Source organism: Marmota marmota, unplaced genomic scaffold (assembly GCF_001458135.2).
Source record: "Marmota marmota marmota unplaced genomic scaffold, marMar, whole genome shotgun sequence".
NCBI lineage: Eukaryota > Metazoa > Chordata > Mammalia > Rodentia > Sciuridae > Marmota > Marmota marmota.
In genome coordinates this window covers 39321924-39343599 of record NW_026000026.1, presented here as the reverse complement: position 1 = coordinate 39343599, position 21676 = coordinate 39321924, and the positions used below count along the sequence as shown (strand labels likewise).

At 35.5% G+C, this 21676-nt stretch overlaps 1 protein-coding gene across 6 annotated transcripts in view; it reads right to left on the bottom strand.

Annotated features, from left to right (window-relative positions):
• Nucleotides 1-21676, bottom strand: part of Macrod2 (mono-ADP ribosylhydrolase 2) — a 1954610-nt gene that overhangs the window by 1249436 nt on the left and 683498 nt on the right. Inside the window, exon 6 of one of the 6 annotated variants that reach the window (XM_048811893.1) lies at nt 17217-19069. The exons of the other annotated variants lie outside the window; for them this stretch is intronic. Coding sequence (XP_048667850.1) covers nt 19020-19069 — 50 coding nt within the window. The 3' untranslated portion in view covers nt 17217-19019. Of the gene's footprint in view, nt 1-17216; nt 19070-21676 lie in introns of those variants that run through there. 6 annotated transcript variants of the gene reach the window in all.

Here is a 21676-nt window from a genome sequence, read left to right as displayed (position 1 = left end):
ACAACTCAGCCTATGCCTTTTCTGTTTATGTCTGTTTGCCATGTCTACAAGAAAAAGGCACAGTCTACTCTATCCTCAGCTTGATGCCTACATACTTTGGGTCACTTCTCTACTTATTATCTGTGCAAAGCTCCACTCTGTCCAAAGTGGTTTATTCACCTCCCTGTGTTTGAACCATTTGAGATACCTTTTGCCTCCTATTCTCCTCCTTTTCTTTATATATACTTTTGTTCAGGCCTGAACTAACCTCTCATCTGTCCTCATTTCCTGCCCATCCTTCCCATCTGGGTATAATCCCCAGTATACCTGCCCAGAAAATGATACTTCAGAATTCTCAAACTACTGAAGAACAATACACAGGTCTCAGCTTCTATCACATTTTGTGTTCCTGTCTTCCTCCCTTATCCACAGCAACATATTCCAAGATCCCTAGTCAATACCTGAAATTACAGAGTTTAGAGAATTCTTTATATATTGTGTTTTTCCCTATACATACATAATTGTGATAAATTTATAAATTAGGCATGGAAAGAGATTAACCAGAGCTAATAATAAAATTAAACAATTATATGCTATAATAAAAGTTATTTAAAACTTATGAATTCTTAATTCTAATACTTTTACATTTAATATATTCAGGTCATAAGTTAACTATGGGTAACTAAACATCAGAAAACACAACCATGAATGTGGTGTATTTGGCAATTTATCCATTTTGTTATATCAGATGATTAATTGAGAATAATGTCTTTTTAGCATTTCACATTGATATATTCTATTTCAGCTCATAAGAGACTGCTTGTATTTCTTCTCCCTTTACAGCGTCACAGCACCTGCACAATGTTTTGTACATACTAGGTCTTCAGGGAATAAGCAAGGCTTAAAATTTTCAATGAGATAAGCTTGACCTTTACCCATATCAGTAGGAAGGGGTTTTGAAAAACTTGACGTAATCTATTTAACCAGTTACAAAATTCATAGAATAACATAGATCAGGTGACAAAATTTCCAAAATAATATCAAATATGAATCTTTAGTGATAAGTCTGGATTTGCCAAAGGAAAAAGTTTTATAGTACACACACACACACACACACACACACCACAAAACCAGACTTATATTCAAATCCTGGCTCAACTAATCATATTCAAAGACCTCTTAATCCAGTCTTTTGCTTCTTTAAAATTCTATGATCTCAAAAAAAAGGGATAGTTGTACCTACTCATAAGACTGTATGTAAAGACATAATACAAGTCTGAGAAATCACCCAGCAAGCTGCATATTATTAGTATTAAAAAAAAGTGAGTACATTCTTCTCATCTCCTGCCTCCACCCTAAACACATGTATTCTCGCATGCATGTTAAAACATAAACTCAAACACCCCCGCAATTTAATCCTTCCTTTAGTCCCATTTTGGAACCACACTGATTTCTCAAATTTATTATCTTTTTCTTTGTGGATCTACTTTAGTCCTCTTCTTATTTTGATGAACATCAAACAATAAAAACTTACAATTGAAAAAGCACAACCAGTAATGATAACCTTTTAAATATACGGGTTATACTACTACATGTAAACAGGAAGGGTAAGAATTTTTACCAAATGCCCTTTCTATTGTCCCATAAGCAAACATTTCTGAACCAAGCCACTAATCCCCCTATTGTATTCTCATTCCAACAGTCTGAGTGAGATCAGACATTAAAAAAAAAAATAGTTGAGAGATTAGGAGATACTGGCAATTCAAGCTCAAAAAAATCCTCTGAATGCCCAAGAAACAAGAAAGGTTAGCCTTTCTCATTAAAGTCTATTCCAGTCAGTGCTAAGTCTGAAGGCATCATGTAATGTTTATTTGTAACTTTTATTTGGATGTTTGAGGTGTGGTAAAATAGCCAAAACATTGGCCTCATTGATACCAGCTTCTCTAAGTGTCCCAACAATGACTTCCCTTAAGAACTGTAGGTTTGCAGGGCATCTGCAATGTTTCAGGAGCTTTAATAAACAGAAGAAAATCACAGCCAGGTCCAATTCTCAGTATCAATCACCTTTTACATGTGTACTATTTTATGTCACATGAAAACAATCAAGCACTGCTATGAATGCTACTTAGCAAGATTGTAGCACAAAGTTCACATTGATTGTTATATTCCTTATTCATTTTTCATAATGCAAACTAATTTTTTATTTATTAGTGGCATTAGGCTATAAATTTCTTATTAAAAAATAATTCTCCTGTACAGAACTATAGAAATGAAATAAATATGTATTTCTAACCCAAAGAGTTTTTTAAAAAACTAATTTATAGGACTCTAATCTAGGGAAATATTAAAACTCAAACACAAACACACACACACACACACACAATTAAAAATTGACATAAATTGACCTGACCTTGAAAAGATGTATGTGAAATTAGCCTGAATCTGTTTGAGTCTTTCTTTATCATCATTATTTTAAAGAGTTCTGTTCTCTAGTTTCATTAAACCTCTGACATGAGAAAGTGTTTCATACAGAAGAAGAGTTCTGGGCAGCACTTAAGGAATCGACTAACAGTGGCTTAGCTAGCTCCAACGCAATTCTTATTAGAACAAAAAATAAATAGACAAAGTGCCAAACTCAAAATCGTTCTTTTGCAGAGATAAACTGTAAGTGCTCTACAGAAAGTGAAAACAGCTCTCCAGGGAATGCTTGGGATTTGGGCAAAAGAACAATGCAACCGTTCTGTTAAGTCAGTTGGAAATACTTCAGGGGGAAAGTCGGAAGAGTTATGAGAAATGGAAAAAGAGCTGCCAGAGGGTGGAGTTGAAGGTATGATACCTACTTAGTTCCCTGATTTTGTAGAGAAAGATTGGGCCAATTCTGAAAAGGAAATGAAAAAAAAAAAAAAGCACATAATGAATGTGAATCCCGCTGATAACAGGGAGTTAATATTATGTTTAAAGTCTTTGGAAATATATAAACAACCACCTAGTCTTTGGGATTAAAAACATTTCAGTGATTTAAGAAAAATGAATTTATTGAATATGACTAATAATTTTTACACTCTGCTTTTGCCAAATCTATATAATGATTAACTTGGGTGTTTCCAACTTCTTCAACAACATTGAAAATGATTCCTGAAGAACTGCAGAACAAAGGTGAAGACATGATTTATTTCTCTTTTCCTTCAATATAAAAAAAGCTGAAAATGACTTCAAAAGGATTCTCTGGGAGTTGTAATTATGCTTAAGCAAGGGACTGTAATAAATCAAAGATGGTTGTCTATTCTGAACAAAAAAAATCTGGGGTCGGGGGTGGAGATACTCATGACTGACTCCAGAGAAATCTGAGCAACTTTCTCAGTCCTTAGGATACCAACAAATCTCAGCTTGAATTTACGAGTTAGCACTAAGCTTTCATATAATGCAGGAAAAAATGAAAATGAGTGCATGTCGTTTCTCATTTTTAACTCTCATACACTTGGTAGAAAGCCTCCCCACTATGAAGATGCAGGTACACAATCCCCTCAAATCAGCACTGAGAATTCGAGCCCTCAGGTGAGATATCAGGCAGTCCACTTTTAGAAATAATTGTATGCTTACCTGTGAAGGTGGGAAGTGGATTTCAATTAGGAAAATCCTCGTCCAAGCTCAGTTGAACTTACTTATTCAGAACAATTTAAAAATATTGCCCAGTAAGAATAAATGAGTAGGTAAAGGAAGTGAAATTGAAACTCAACAACATAAAACCATAAGTTGCATCATGTGGTCAAAAAGACAGAGCACAAAATAGCAATGAAGGAGGAATTCAAAACTCAAGATGCCAAATAAACTATTGAATCACGTTAAAAAGATACCTTAACTTTCAAAGTTTCCCCGAAGGCATACTCAATCAACAACATGGAAAACTCTGAAACTCGAGCTACTCCTCTTTGAGTATTTATTGAAGCAATAACTATTTGTGGAATTTTACATATGTGACAACAAGCCCCACACTAATCTTTTTTCTCTCATTATAAAAGATAAAGTTATAAACCAAATATTTACTGTACCCTTCTCTTTTACTTTTTAAAATGACTGAAAGCATTGAACTTTTTGAAAATCTAGTTAAAGGATCTTATTGAATGTTTGTTGCCTGTCACCAACCCAAGACTGAAGAGATAAACCAGGAGTACAATCTTCAGATAGGCAGGACTTTATCACCTGCCTTAGACACATGTTCTGGTTTCCTATTGATTATGATATCAATTCTTGTCAAGAATATATATCAGAAGGCTCTGATTTAACCACTCAAGGCCAAACTTCATCTACTTCCTCATTGTCAAAGGTATTCAAGGTAGTTTGCCTCAAGTTGTGAATTATCTTTTGAGTGCTGCTGTCTCTAGATCTGCCATATACTAAGTTTTTTTTATATTAGATCTGTTATCACTCAAATGACTAAAGAATCAATTTTGTTTTATGTGAAGACATAAAAATATAGCTAATCAGTTAGGAAATATGTTTGAAAATATAAAATTAATATTTTATTTAAAAGATGAATATTAGATGCTAACATATTGATGAACATGTGCAAACTCCACATTTATCCAAATCAGAAAAAGGGATGTTAGATTCAAGTGAATTTTTCAATAAATTCAATGTTACAAAATTAGTGATCAAAACTTGTAATTTAAAACATGACCCTAAAATATTATACATGTATTTGTGTTTAAATAATTAGTGAAATGAATCTAAAGTAACTTTCCTATGTACATGTATGAATATACCACGGTGAATTTCAACATTGTGTATATCCACAATACTGGGATCCTAATTAGAATAAGATATATTCCGTGTTTGTACAAATATATAAAAATGATTGTACTGTCATGTATAACTAAAAAGAACAAATAAAATTTTAAAAAAATAGTCTAAGGTAGATAAGTTAATCTTCTCTTAATAAATTCAACATGGTAACATGGAATAATTATTCCAGTGTTTTAGATACTTTGGTGCCTAAGGGTCAGCTGTCATCTCTTACTGCAGCCAGGCATTCTTTACTAGCAACACCCACTTCTGTATTTATTGCTTCTAATTTGTGGTGAGAAATTTGATGTCAAGCCTATTAAACTGGAATCTAAATACATGTATGTTGGATTAGGGTATGCGATGGATATAGATGTCTGAGGCAACCACTAAAGAATAAAGTCTGAAAATTCAGTGCATAACATTCACTTTTAGACATCCAAACATTTTCTTTACTTTATGTGGGGGTGGGGGTGAGAAAGAGTGGGTGCTTCTATGTGTGTGAGAATGTGTTTATTCTAGATGCATGTGTAAAATACTATGCATACACAGACTTCATGCCCCTCCCTAAAGATGTCTTCTACAACCAAAATACCAAGGTTTTGATCCATGTCTCCCAAATTAGCTTTCACAAAAATTTAGAGCCCTGGAATACTTTGACCAAGGGGGCGGGTAGTGTGTGTGCGCACTACACACACACACACACACACACACACACACACTTATTAAGCCTGTAGTGAGCAGAATAAAGAAGTGATTTGAGGTGCTACATTTCTAATCCTTGGTTAGGGTTAACACAGGCACATGCTTTTGTCCATTCCTTCTTATGACCAAAATGCATGCTAGCCAGAAAATTGTCTTCATATTAAATAAAGTCTTGGACATAAGTGTAGGGAGACTGCCTATCAACCCCACACTAACAAGACAAATAAGCCCATATCCCAGATACCAAAGATAATAACTAGATAAAAAGGAAATGACCAACATAAATGGTTCTACAGAAAAGCTCTGAACTTAGAGAACACTGAACACTACCTTAATACATATTTCCTAATTAACATTGGGCTGACAGGCAATCTTCAACCAATCAGCTTTCCTGTTCTTATTAATAGCAAATAGACAGTTTCTAGGAATCAGCCAATTATAAATCCTGCTTATCACCTTTATTTGTAAGAAAAGTTTCATTGGAATACAGACACACCCATTCATGTTATATTGCTTGCTGGTATTGTGCTACCAAGTGGCTATAACAGAAACCATAAGACCAGCAAAGATGAACATAGTTATTCTCTGACCCTTTACAGAAAAGTCTGTCTACCTCAATATATAATAAAAGGCTATCAGGAATATTAAGTGTCATAATGAATAGGAAGGAAGTGGAAATGCTATTACTAGTAAATACTGATAGCACAACACCTAAAACTTGATAGACACTAAGTGTTGTACACATCATCTCATTGAATTCTTACAACAATCCTGAATTAGTGACTATTAGGTATCTCTTTTATAAATGAGGAAACAAATTTAGAGCTTGGTAATTTTCTAAGCACATGCAGCTATTGTTAAAAGAGACCAGGATTAAATCACAGTTTCCATATCTAGAGTTCTTATCCATGAGGTATATTGCCTCTACATATCTGGAAAACTGCTAGAAATAAGAGGAGTTTTAGTAATTCAAACATTATTGGCATTACTTTAAGGTAGATCTTCTCTATCTTATGTATGTATTTGTGATTTGATTATAAGCTTCTAATCAAAAGTAAAAAAATAATCTTGCTGCATCTGAACGTGAAATTCCCAAAGTATATACCCAGGAAATTTGCAATCACCTTGGTAAGTAAACCTTAAAGAGAAAGCAAACTCTACAACACTGGACCTACGATAAAAAATGAAAATCAAGGATATGGTGTATTTTATTTCTTAGGGAGGCAGGACAGTAAGATTTTTTTTTCTACCTCATAGAAACAAAGACCCTGCCTTTATTCATACCTTCAGAAAGAAAACTGAGGTTCTTCAATGTAAATACAAACATTAATATATATGTGAAAAAGTATTCTATATAAATTGGTTCATATTTAGAACCAGCAAAACTTAGAATTGTTGGAGCCTCCTCCTGTGGGTCACCTGGATAAATGGCTGGTTCCTTGTTACCTCTATCCTTACATCTCATACCCTATACTCATATATATTTCACATATTACACACACACACACACACACACACACACACACACACACACCCTATACTATCAATGCTTTTCCACAAGCTTTCTGGATGCAGTGATGAGCAGGAAGCTCATTCTCTATGGCTGCCATCCCAGACTCTTAGGAGATGACTGGAACTATGCTCAATTCTGCAATCAACGCCACACATTTCAGACAGAGAGGAATAAACAGTTTTATAATATCTGGGATCCTCGTCTTTCACCCTTGCCAACTCCATCAACCTGCTTTTTAAGGAGAAAGGAGATTGAGAGGAAAGAAGAAAAAGGAAGAATTGGTGCCTGGCATCTAAAATTTTAGCTTCTAGATTTCTGCATCCTGTTTTATGAACTCCCTATTCAGGATATTATTTATTTATTCACCATATCTGAGGCAAACAGCTTTTTCACAGTAGCACCAAATAAGTTAGAATGAGGGCTGAATTGACAGAGAAGAGTTTCTGCAATTGTGCCCTGTGCTTCTTGCTTTTTGCCAACAAGCAGAGATAACCTGTGATGAGCTGTGGAGACACCTGGGGATAGTGATGAAGTCAATTCAGGGAGAATCAAGCAGTGCAAGAGGAAAGGCTTCATCTGCCCAACCAGGTTGTGTACAGTATGAAAAGAACCAAATCTGGGAAAGAAGATTTTTGGAACATATTTTACAAGAAGAGTAGTCAGTAAACAGGTTGAAACAAACGATTAATAAAATGTTTCACTGTATAAAGAGAAAAAAAAAGTGTCAGAAGTGAGAGGCCACAGGAGATTAAAAAAATTTAAAAAACTATAGCTAAAGCAATCATATTGGGAAATACTCATTCACTGGTTAAACAAACTATAAGCTGTCAGTTTCACTCACCTGAATTCTTCTACCAATTTTTAACCATATGAAATACTGAACCAACATAAAATATAAAAACCTAAAAGGTCACAAAATTTTAAAATACTATTTCAATCAGGGTGATTCTGAGGAAGGGAAGAAGACGGAAGAAGGAAAACCCAGCTTATAGGAGTAGAAGTGGTAAAAATAGTTAAGGCAGAATATTTTTAATTATTCATATTTGTTTTTTACTTTACAGGATCCTGACAGTAACTTTAACTTTAAATATATCCAGGGCATTAGATAAAAATTTGAGTAGTTACTTCAACACATTTTCATTCCCAGCTGTTTTTGACAATTTGAACTGTTCTGAGAGTTTGACCAGAATGAGACTATATCTTAATATTACCCCCATCACAACCCCCAGTCTGTAACCTGGCTTCAAGCCTATAGGAGGTCATCAAGAACCAGAAGTCTAGTGGGAAATTACTTAAAAGGCAAAGAAATACAAGAGAGATGGCTGGCATCCACTAGAACAGTATGAACTTATTAAAATAAAATTATTCATTCAGTGATAATTTATTCTTCTTGGCCAGTCAGTGGTTATTTACTACATGTACACATTCTGTATTATTTCCATGAGGATCACTGAGGGGCATTAAAAATAAAAGTAAGTTTTAAAGTTTCTGGCTTTCAGAGTTTATGCTTGGGAGAAGGAAGTATACAAAAGGAAAATCACTAACGTAGGTGGAGGAATGGGAGAGATATAGGTCAAAGGATGCAATGTAGTGGATATGAAGAATGAACAAATCTAGGGAATGTACAATATGAGAATTATAGTCAATAAAGTTGTATTTGGGATTTTTGCTAGATAAGTATATTTAATCTGCTCTTGCCACAAAATAAAAATGATTATCATGTAACATATAGGTATTAATTTGCTTTATTATTATTTATATGAATCATATGCTGTATATCATACATACATGGATGTGTGTATATATGTATATATGTGTGTGTATGTGTATGTGTGTGTGTATGTATATATATAAATATATATGTATGTATGTATGTATGTATGTATGTATGTGTATATTAGTTATTTGAAAGAGAGAGAACGATGTTAAAGAGGTTACAGTGAAAAGGTCATCTAGAATGCAGACCCTCAAAAAAATGCCATATCTACCAGGCCTTGATTAGATTCCTAACTTCCAGGGTTGTAAGAAATAAATATTAGCTGTTTAAATCCCCCCCAAAAAAGTGTGGGGGAGGGGAGAGAGAGAAAGTTACATGCAACCTTGCATTACTGGTTTGAATGACAAATGTTGCAAGCCTCCAGAGCAGCTCCATGTGCTTTGAGTGTGAGCAGGCTCGGAAGAGCTAGAGATGGAACAGGCAGGACTTAAATCAGGTTCATCTCTATTTGGTATTCGCCAGAAAGCAGACCTTGAGACAGGAAGCTCAGGTGACCTTGGGAAATGAAGGCCAGAAATGGGAAAAGTGAGATGGGAGAATAAATGGACTTTATATAGTGGTCTTGCTATTAATACCTGCAGGTAACTGAAGCCTGGTACCTCTTGAAAATTTTGAAGGCAATTGGTTAATAATTATCCCACCAAAGAAGCAAGAGAACTGGGTGTTTATAGAGTGAGGAATAGATAAGGATAAGCCAAATCTCCCCCCTAAAAACCAATGTTTAGAATTAGGAATGGATACTATTTTCAGAGACAGCAGGGCAGCAGCTTGAGGGGAAATGAGACTTAGGTCTGTGGATCACTTAGTACAATGCTTAGGAGGTATATTATCATAAAAGAAAATCTATCCCAGTCTGGACTCTAGTAGACTAGTGCTGGAAGAAATCTTAATAGCTACTACTATAAATTCCTTATATTCGGATAAGAAAAATGAAAGTCAGAGGCCATTAATGTATCATTTTATGGAACAAAGCTAGTGTAGGACAGAGCTCAGCTGGGGAGAAAAATCCAAGTCTCTTAACTCTTCTCTCAGAGTTTTCTTTGTTAAACCACACATTTGTTTATAGGGACTTCATAAAGCACAGACTTGAATTGTCTGTTAGTAGTAGAATTTACTGTTAATTATTACTCTTTCAAATTCATGGTAAATGTTGTTACTCTTTTTAAAAATTTAATTCTCAAAAATAGTCTTGATATCCCACTTCCCAATTTATTTTACTTATCCCAGAAAGATGAATCAGGTATCTCAAAATTTTGCCAAGTTACAGAACCTATGTTTGCCAATTAAAAAGCCCAGTATGAATGCTAATTGCTCTATTTTATTGCACAGCCCCTCCCAACTAGTGACCTCACTCCAGGAGGCAACACATGTGTGAGGCAATCTATACCAAAAATGTTCATTTTAACAACACTTAACAGGACAGTATTGGAAACAACATAATCTCTTCTTGATACAAAAATAAATAAAATATGACATCTAGAAGACAGAATAAAGTATAGCAGCTAAGAATGAGTTATAGTTAGATCACCATAGAGTAGTTTCAAAAATATGTCAAGTGAAAAGGCAAGCAACAGTGTAGTCCACAATATATGATGTGTTTTGTACACAAAACCAGTGTGCATGGCTAATGGATATTTCTATTTCTTTGGTAGAAACATGACCTAGAAGGTATAAGACCATATGCAGCTCTTAGAAGTGGTTGTTCTGGGAAAAGCGGGGGCAAGTGGAAAGAAGGAATAAGATTGACGAATAGAACATTGTGAGAAATGACTTGTTCTTTTACATAAAAAATAATGAAAATCAAAAGATTAAAATGTTAATATTTTAAAAATTCTTAGTGGCAAATGCAAGAGCATTTGCTGTTTTTTAAAAAATACTTTTCCGGTGGTTCTTTTAAGTTAAAAAAAATAAGCCATTCTAAGTAGTATCAACTTTCACAGAAAAGGGAAAGAAAGCCAACAGAGAAATGGTGTCAATGAAATCAATTCATAGATTTGCAAATATTCACATTCATGCCTAAGGATTGTATAAAAATCTTGGTTACAAGTACAGAGCTCAGGAAAAGAACTGCCCAAGTTTGAATCCTCACTCTACCCTTACAAGCTGTGTGATCTCAATAAAGTTATTTAACTTCTGTGCTTGATTTTTCTTGAATGTAGCGGTACCTCCCACAAAAGGTTGTTCAGAGGATTAAAATGAACTATATATTGCAGAAGAAATCTACAACAGTGCCTGCCACACAGAGAACTCAGTGACATGCAGAAATCATCACACACCTATAGCTAGACTCTCTGAGACTTTCTCTATAAGAGTATTTCTCCTTTTAGTCAAACTACCTTTGATACACTGATATGATAATTAGTCACAGGAAGAGAAGATTGCATGGGTTCTCATCTGCAGCACCAAGTCCTGCTTTGTAGAACAAAGTACTAATGAATTGCAACAGCAAAGCTCCTATTCATTCATTTAATAAGTTAAAACCTCATTATAATGTCATTTACTGTGCAGTGCAATTCAGCACAAGGGATTTCTCTTGGGTCCCAACTAGAAGGATTTAATTACTGGATTACTAAGAGGACTTTTCAGTCAAGTGGTATCACCTATGAGGCACACTTGAAGGACAGAGTTATCACTAGAGTCCAGCAACATGTTTTTAGGAGTAATAACATACAAACAGCCTTCAATTTAGACCAATCAAGATAAAATGAAAAAGAAAGTGAGTAATCACGTAAATCATGCATTTGAATTATCAGAAAGAAATTGGCTGTTCAAAACCTTACATAGTTCTTGATATATCATATTTCACACTTTGATTCAAGTGGGTTATAAGCTCCCATTTTTACCCCATATACAGATTGCAGAATCACATCAGTTACACATCCATTGATTTACATATTGCCATACTAGTGTCTGTTGTGTTCTGCTGCCTTTCCTATCCTCTACTATCCCCCCTCCCAACAATAAAAAATTAAAAAAAAAAGAAATTGGAAGAAAGTACCTACAGAATATATGTACATATCAATGACAACACAACAGGCAGGAAAGAAATACGAGTGTGGTATAGAGAAAGAAATCTTTGTGTGCTTTTTGTTTTCTTCATTGTAAAGGTAAAGACAAGAATACTGATTCCAACATTTATTTTGTACATTGTTATATAGCATGTTTTAGCACATTTTCTGTTCCTCTTTTAAGAGGTAGGCATCATGACCACAGACATTCCCCTGTGGAATGGAAGAAACGTAAGTTGAGTGTCTCAAAGTTTTGCCAGGCTACTCAATATATTTTTATTAATTGCAAAGTCCATTCCAAAAGTTCAAGACAGCTGATTCTAGGCTGTCAATGATAAGCCCTTTTTTTTTTCTAAGAGGAAGAAGAAGAGATTGCAAGGCAGCTCACTTCTGTGGTCCCAGCAGTGACAGTTTCTGTTCTGAAAGTTAAGTGTACATATTTGACATGTAGATTATGACTATGTCAGAGACTAAATCAGCATACATAAAAAAGTACCAAGATCTACACGGGAAGATGTATTTTACTACTGTAAGCAACTTAGTTCTCCTGTTAGATTATTAACAAGCAGCTGGAGTGCCACTAAATAAAGGCACGTCATGAATCCCCTTTCCCCCACAAAGTAGCAAAGATTTTTTGCCTATTGCCTGCCCCACCCCTCACACTCATGCTTTAATGGTAAAAGAACAAGCTTACTCATCTATGTCCAAATATAATTAGTTAAGTGACATTCAGCTTCACAAAAGGAACTTTTGTTTCACTTTATGTTAGATATTCAATTATGGTCCATCATTTACATTTTTGAGACACTTTTATAAAATTCAGTTTACATCATAAAACGTAACGCAATTTTAAAAATATAATGTCCAGGACTCTTTTATTATCAGAGGATGCTAAAAATGTTTCCTTTTAAACTATACTATATGGGTATGTATTACACACACACACACACACACACGCGCGCGAGCACACACGTGTGCGCGGTTGAGGTTCATCTCTCAATGAATACTCATCCAACTCTTTCAATATAAGGAGACATTAATAACAACTTCTAGGTTTCAAGTTCTGTGAAACTGAATACTTATAGAAATTAGTTTTCATGTATATAGGCGATACATGTTGTTAGCCTATATGATTAAGAATAATTCTGCACAAATATAGTTCAAGTTTGTGAGACTGTCTTCCTTATTTAAAAAAATTATTTCTGTCAAATTAATATTCTCTCACCTCTGACCATCATGTTATTTCCTTTTCTCCCCCCAAATATCAATTAACTTCGTGAAGGGATCTACAAAAGAAAAAATGGCCTAGCTTGCTCTGACATAAAATAATAGATTTCTCATGAGGTGCTGCAAGGACCCTAGCATGCTCTTTGTAAAAAACTAATTATAAAGCTTTATTATTTCTCATAAAGTCTGAAAGTTTGAATAGAGAGGAAACAAGAATCAATATTTTCCCACACACGTATAGCATTTAAGTTGTAAGTACTTGGACTAGCAGCTTCAATCAGAAAGGACTCATAAAATTATCATAAAATTTTCACTGTATTTCAATTATATTTAACAATAAAGTGACCATGGAAATCATCTTTGAACACAGACTATCTAAATGGGAAAGGATCTCATTATCAGTCCATTGGCTTTGGTTAGGGAGGTCAGGGCATGTTTCCCAAGTCACTGAAGTGCCTTAAACCTTCCTTCCTGCTTTATTTCAGCCCAACACTACTGCTTAAACTGTAGAGTTTTGAAAAGTAGGATAAAGATCGGAAGATGTACAGTATGCCTGAAACATTCTTGGTAGATATAACAAATGTCAAATATGGACTTGACCTTCCCATACATTGATGCTATTTCCTGGCTTATTTTCCTGGCTAACTAGAGAAGCTACTGGAAGAACCCAATGAACAGAGTAGAAAATCAAACACACACTCTTTTTTTTTTCTTTTTTCTTTTTGGTGGTGCTGGGGTTGAACCCAGGGTCTTTGTGCATGTGAGGCAAGCACTCTACCAAATGAGATATATCCCCAGCCCCCAAAATGTACTTTTAAGTGATTTCTTTCAGTAACTCTGCCAATAATATAAATAATTAAAGCTTCCTGTACACACACATTTGTTCATTCACAAATGGTTTTGAGGGCTGGGGCTGTAGCATTTGCCTAGCATGTGTGAGGCACTGGGTTCGATCCTCAGCACCACATTAAAAAGAAAAAAAATAAAAGGTATTATGTGTCCACCTACAATTAAAAAATAAATATTTTTAAAAAACCAAATGGTTTTGAATATTTCCCTAGGATATGGAGATGCAACAGTAAATAAACACTTTCGTGAAAATTACTTCTAGTAGAAGAGACAACTGTTGAACAACAACTATGAAACACCCCCCCCCACACACACACACATAAAACAAAACAAAACAAAAAATCCTCAGATGGCTGTGGGCTGTGATGTCAACTAAAGCAAGGCAAAAGGGTAGAGTGATGAGTGATATTTTAGATAATAGTGTCAGGGTGAGCTTTCTGAAAAAAACAACTCACCTATACAGCTTTCACCTGGAGTCAAGCAGAGCTGAGTGCTACACACACTTTAACTCATTTCATCCTCAACACCCATATGAAGGCAAGAAAACTCTCATCCCTATTTCCACATGAAAAATGGAGGCAAAAAGAAGTTAAATAACTTGCCCAAATCCAGTGCCTGAATTTGAGCCCAGAATGTTAGGCCCCAAAGTACATTCTATACAGCATAAATAGCATTGAAAAGAGCATTCCAAAGTGGAAGGACATCTATTAAATACTGCCAGATCTTTTCAGTATAAGAGCTTTCAAATAAAATCTCCATGGAAAAGAACAACCATAGACTAAGAATCTGACAATGTATATTCTTAACAAGGTTTTATCACTCAAGCATCTGTGTGATCTTAGGCAAGTCACATGGTTTGTTTCAGCTCAACTCAGTTCCATGAAGTCAAGCTCCCGTCTGTTCTGAACAGAATTCTTTCCCAAAAGGTAAGCCAAGCACACGGTACATGTTAAGGAACAAACCAGTGCTTGTTGAACCAATTAAAACTTACCCACTATGTACTGAACAGGCAATAAGATACAAAATATAGTCTTAAGATAAAAATCCTTGCCTATTTCTTAATGGAAGAATCTGGCCTCCGCAGCTAAGAGTCATTTCTAGATTTCTTTCTAGCATTGAAATACTGTAATTGTGAAATTCTTACCAAAAGTATTAATGTTCCCAAATGTAAATCTTTAAGGACAGGTAAATAAAAAGTTTCTAATTTACCATAATGAACAACAGAAACATCTCACAGTCTGTAAAATAATGATCCCATATTTCTGAATGGAATGGTAGGAGAAAACTGTGAATAAGTGGAGGAGGAAAAATTGTGCTGGTTTAATCTCAAAATAGACATACCCAATAGGATGTTACTTGGAATACGATATTAATGTGTTTGAAGTAACAGGTTTGGTACTTATGACAACCAGTTAATTTGGTATGTTGAGAAATACTGCTATTGTAGACCACAAAGTATTTAAAGAAACGTTTGAAATATTAACACTTATCTGACATGTAATTTCCTGAATGCTGTGTCCTATGTGAATAGCTATATGGAATGATCTCCTAATTACATGATATTCTATGTACAGAGCCCTGACTATTCAAAGGAATACATTTTGATATGGAATTTCTCAATTTTTCACTATTTTTCTCATCATCCACTTATATAGGCATTGGATATCATTACAAGGAAGACAACCAAGGTAACATTTGTTCATTTAAAAAAAAGATAGGAAGTTTCCTGGATATATAAAGGAGGAAGGCCTAGTTCTTTCAACCTATCTAGCATAGTAGCTAGTTTCCTTCTGGATGTGTTTACAGGACACATACCAATAGATCACCCAGGGGATCCTAGAACCCTTCATGGCATCAGCTACTTCCAAAATCTTCCAGACTGATTTCCCAAACAGCTCCCCAAACTTAACAAAGTTCTTGAATTTCATATTCACAAAACATATTACAATGCCATAGGAAAAATCTGAGCTCTGCAAAATGAGAATGGCGTGTGTGAAAGATCACACATATACATAAGTGGCACACTGTACAAATTATATGGCTAACATTAAAGAATGGACAAAGATCAAACAGCCATGTAAGGAAAGACAATAGTTTGGCATGATGTGCCTTGATGTAAGCAAGCAAAGTTGAGGATATGTAAGGGAAGGGATTTCCACAATCACCCTTTGCCCTCCACAGACCTTCAAATGGATAACTGAACTCCAAATGCAATACAGACACATTTTGAAAGAGAACTTGCAAAAATACTGTTAAGGTTGTCTTTGATGATTTTCACTAAGCAGAATAAACACAGAGAGGGAATAAATCTTTCCGCAAAATGTCACAGGTAGGAAGAGAAAAGCTTTAGAAGGCCTTAGGAAATTATAGGGATTTCACAAATAGCATGCCATTAGAAATGGAGCAGACTTTAGGTAGTTCTGAAAAATGAAGGAGCTAATGGGAAACACACCACCTGGTACATCAAACAGATTTAGAAGGGCACTGCTATAAATGTAAATAGAAGGTTACCTCTGCTTCATGTAGATTGTAGCATTAATACAGGATAGAAGCTGAATTAATCCCCCACCAAATGAAAATAATTCCCATCAGTAAAAGGCATGTGAGTGGCAAATGTAAAGACTAAGACACTTAAGGAATAGCAGGTACATATTAATACCCAGTTGTATGTTTCTGCCTCTCTTGTTTATTTTCTGGTGCTTCTTTACTAAGCAGGAATTTGAATTCTCTTTGACTCTTTGTTTCTCTCACATGCTCTGAGATTTACATCCATAACTATTTTCCACCTAGTACACTGCTTATGATAAAGGTATGGCAAATGGGTAAAGATGCATTTCTTGATACTAAGATTATTCAGTGTAACATTATCTCACATTCTATTTTGCTTTCACCTTCTTTTTAGGCCTGCTCCTCAGCGAGGGAGGTCATGCACTAAGAAAATGTTAACTGATATCAACGACTCTGCTAATGAGCTTATTACCCTGCTTTATAAACTTTTTGACCATAATTGCTATCTATAAAAGTTATCTATTGCTGCCTAACAAAGAGCCCAAAATTTAAAATAACAGTTATTACCTCCCATTTTCTTCAGGTCAGAGTTTGGGAGGGGCTTAGCTGGAGGGCTGTGGCTCAGGGTTTTTTGTCAACTGTCTGTAATCTTGACTGAGGCTGCAGGATGTGCTTCTTAGCTCAGTTAGGTGGTTTCGGGCTGACTTCAGAAGATTCACCTCAAAGCTTACACTGTTGCAGGCAGGCCTCGATTCCCTACTGCATGGGCCTCTCCCGAGGCTGCCTGAGGTCCCTCACAGCATGGTAGTTCCTTTTCCTCTCAAATCTGCCTTGTTCACCCAGATAGTTTGTTCTGGGTTGAATAGTGACTCCAAAAAGAGATATCACTTTCCTGAGCACTAGAACCCATAAATATACACTCATTTCTGGAAAAAAAGAAGAAGAAGAAAAAAAAAAAAGGATAGGGAGCGAGGCCTAGTTGGTGTAATTAAATCAAGAATCTCAAAACTTTGAGATCCTCTTGGGGTGAATTGTGAATCCAATGACAAGTGACCCTATCAGAGAAGAAGAAATAAGAGAAAGATAGGGAAGACACTATGTGAAGATTGAAGAAGTGATTAGAATCATGACTATTTATTATCATAAACCAAGAAACACTGGGAGCCACTTGGAGCTGGAAAATACCAGGATGGATTTTTCCCAGAACCTTCAGAAGGAGTGTGGTCATGCTGACACCTTGATTTCAGATCTCTGGCCTCCAGAATCTTAGAGAATAAATTTCTGCTGTTTCAATCTGTCATGTTGTAGTAATTTGTTATGTCAACATTAGGAATCCAATACAGAGTGATAAGAGACAAAGAGTGAGAAAGAGAGGGCACCCAAGATGGAAGCCAGAGTCTTTAAACCCAATCTCAGTAGTTTCCATTACTTGGACATTCTGTTCACTAGAAGGGAGTCATTATGTCTACATCATGTTCAGGGCAATGAGAATTTAGTTCTACCTCTCTGGTAGAGAGATATAAAAGATATATGGACATCTGAAGTCTCTCAAAATGACTTTTGAATTATCCCATTTCTCTGAGGTCAAGATACTGGAAAGAGACAAGTACATGTGTGAGTTTTGAAGATATCATAGGATTTTTATTAATTCCTGTCTGTGACTTCCATATATTTTCAGACACTATCCTCCGCCATTTAGTGTTCTAGACACTGAATTAATCTTTTTAGCTAGAATGTGGAACTTGGTTCCATCAATTTTTACAACTGGAAACACCTGTAATCAAGCTATACAATGATATAATATTTATTCTTTGGAATTAATTGTTGGGACAATATATTTACAAGTTGTCCTGTGTGGGCCACTTTTAATAAAGCCATATGTTAGTAACAGCTCCATGAACATCTTAACACAAGGGGGAAAATCTTCATTTAACTCAGCATTCACTACTTATTGCAATAAATGTATTCTGCTATCTCTGTGCATTAACTACTGTGGCCCTGAGATTAACCTTTCCCGTTTGCTTGTTCCTGACCTCTGAGCATCCAAAATTACTCAAAGCCATTCTGACGGCTTTAATTTATGAGAACACCTTCACATATTCATCTTTTAAATCCTGAAAATGATTATCCCTGCACAACAGTGACTCTCTTTTTAATCTTAGCTGATAACTCTGATTAAACACATCCAAAGGCTGATTACCCCCACTGCGGTTAATGCTAGTGTCGCTGCTAACTACTTATTTCACAGCGGGAATTGCCTTCAAGAGCCCATTTACATTATTACCCAGAATTGATTTACACTGTTATTTCCTATTGATCACATAGGAAAAAGAAGGTATAGACAGTGCTCTCTGAATGCCCAAGATGGCAAATAATGCAAAGCGCAGACATTATTTTACACTCAACCAGTGATACTACAACATAAACAATAGTTGCTTTCAATACACAGATGTTCTTAAAATACATTATTTTGTATTAGAATAGTTGTTTTATCACAAGACCATTGTGGGGATCATCACAACAAGTTAATAAAAAAAAAAGATGCGCATGTGGCAGTTGGACAGTTGGGCACATTTTGCCCTGTGATTTCTTATACTGCTGGAATCTTTGAGCAAGGAACATGTTTGGAGATGAGATAACAGATGCTGGAAACATCTGCTGATTTCTAGAATCAGGCAGCCCATCCTGAGTGTCTTATTGATTGGTAGCCTGTGGTGGCACCTAATGACCAAGGAGAGAAAGAGACAAACACAATGCTTTCATTAATTCTATAGTAAAAATCTATCAAGAGCCAAACCTTGTGGGGTAATTTCAGATGCTAAGGATCTTAGGATTGAATGAGGCAAATATTATTTCTACTTCTTTAAAACATAAGTCTGTTTGAGAAGGCAGGCAATAAACAATTACAGACATTGTCATTAACCAACAATACCACAAAGGAAAACAAGAACCTGTTAGAGTTCTCTTCAAGAAAAGCCCTAGTCTGTGACCCAGCAAGATGTCTGTCTTACTTAACCAAAAGGGTGGAGGGCAAGGGATTGCTACTCAGGATTCCAACACTCTCCAGGGCAATGGTCTTTACACTTGAGCTTGAATCAGTTACTCCGAGAGCTTGTTAAACCACAAAGTTTCTGATTCAGTCAGTCTGGGTGAGGTATGAGAATTCACCTCTGTAACAAATTCCTAGGTGATGCTACTGTGGCACCTGCTCCAGGGACTACATTGTGAGACCTGCTGTTCTGGGTTTTATTTGTTATCTCTCTTCTCTGTCTTTCTTCTTCCACATTCATCACTAAAGGGATCAAATGTATGAAACTGCTTAATGTAAATGAACAGAATGGTAATTAGGAAGAAATGGATTCAAACAGAAACTAAATTCCTAATGCACTTAAGAAAAATGAACAAATCAGTTGATTTTAGAAGGAACAATCCCATCTTCCCTTTCTTTATGTAATATAAGTCGTTTAATTATGGAAGGGGCTCATGAGAGCCCTCAGGTCTCCATCAGATCCAGGCAGAGTCACACTCCTAACAGCATGCCTCCTCCAGTGCTGTCACAATCAGACCCCTGATGGGAGAGCCCCTGATGGCTGAAATCAGGTCACCCTTTGCAGAGGACCGACTCAGAACCATCTTATGGTTACCTACTTCAGAAACTGAATTTCCTCAGACCAGCAGGCTCCCTTTCAGCTACCACTAGAGAAAGCAGGGAATAAAGATTTACTGCTTAATACTCTGGTGTCCTTAACTCTCCTTTTGGAGATTTGACTTACTCACTTTCCAGTTATGGCCCTATTGAGAAAAATTATCATTTTTTTCTAGATGGCCTAATTATTTGAAGATTTAAGAGTTCAGATCATCCTCATGTTTTCTGGAGGTTATAGAAGCAAGAAATAGATGGTAGTATGTTAGTCCCATTTGTCAATTATGATCTGAGTAAATCACATACGTTTAGTAAAATTCAACCAGTACTTAACCTCTCTGAATTTCATCTTTATCCTTTAGAAAGTGAGTATTTCTACAGGCCTTGGATTGGCAAAATGTTTATAAAAGTCCAGATAGTATAATCCCTGTAGCAATTTCTCAACTGGGTCACATGAAAGCAATTATAGGGGCTGGAGTTGTAGCACAGTGGTAGAACGCTTGCCTCTGAGGCACTGGGTTCAATCCTCAGCACCATATAAAAATAAATAAGATAAAATCGTGTCTATCTACAACTAAAAATATATATTTAAAACAAAGAAAATACATTTTTTTAAAAAAAGAGAATGCAATCATAGACAATAGTAAGCAAAGGGGCATGGATGCGTCCTAATTAAACTTTATTTAGAAAAATAGGTAGCAGGCTTAGCCAATACTATCACTGTCTTTCTAGTTCAAGGATCCCTGGTCACTTCCATGCCTCTAATGTGGATTTAGTTTGTTATTGAGAACAACAGATTTAGTTAGCCTCTCTGAATTTCTTTTCTCCTTGCGTCAGAAGAAAATATCATTACTTGTCATGTCACTTCCTCATAGGAATTTCAAAAGGACTGATGAGCTAGTGTTTCAAAGTGCCATGATTTCTTGATGAAGGGCACAAGAGAAGTACTAATTATTATCAATAGTATCTTTTAAACTACTATCATCTGATTATTATTGCACCTGGGAATAGAATAAGGGATCTGATTCATACTACTCATAAACATTATGCTATAGTCTCTCATCCTAGAGTTTCCCTTCAAATGACTAATAAAAAAAAACTGAGTTGGATGCTAATATTATTCTTGAATGCCTTTGCAAGATTAAATGGAATAAAAGAAACAGATTCTACCATTTAATATACACAGATTTAATATTTTCCCACTTGCCTGTGATGATTATTTAGCCCTAAAGCCTGAAAGTGGAGCATTCCAATGAATGGAATAGACATGTGAGCTATGCTGAAAATCATCCAATAAAGTAGGTATGATATTTTTTTTCCTTGGGAGAAGCTCTGTTAAGAGTAAATTTCACAGGAGACTCTGGAACTGGATATATGTAAAAATATGACTAAAAAGGGTTGTAGATAGATAGTTGACACCAATTTCATTATTTCTTAGGAATAGTAGTATAACTTTTCTTTTAGAATCTACTTACCACTTATCAGCCAGTTTGCCACTTTTAACAATTAATTTGATATTTAATTCTCTAGCACCAATCATATACAAAGGAATATATTAGAAAGGCAGAAAGTTTGTACATAAAAAGTAGCAGGTGAAGAATATTCTCAGCATGTAAGCATGCAGTATTCTGGAGTTTGAAGAAAAAAGGAAGTCACTTTTAGCTGAAGTGATAAGAGAAGACTTG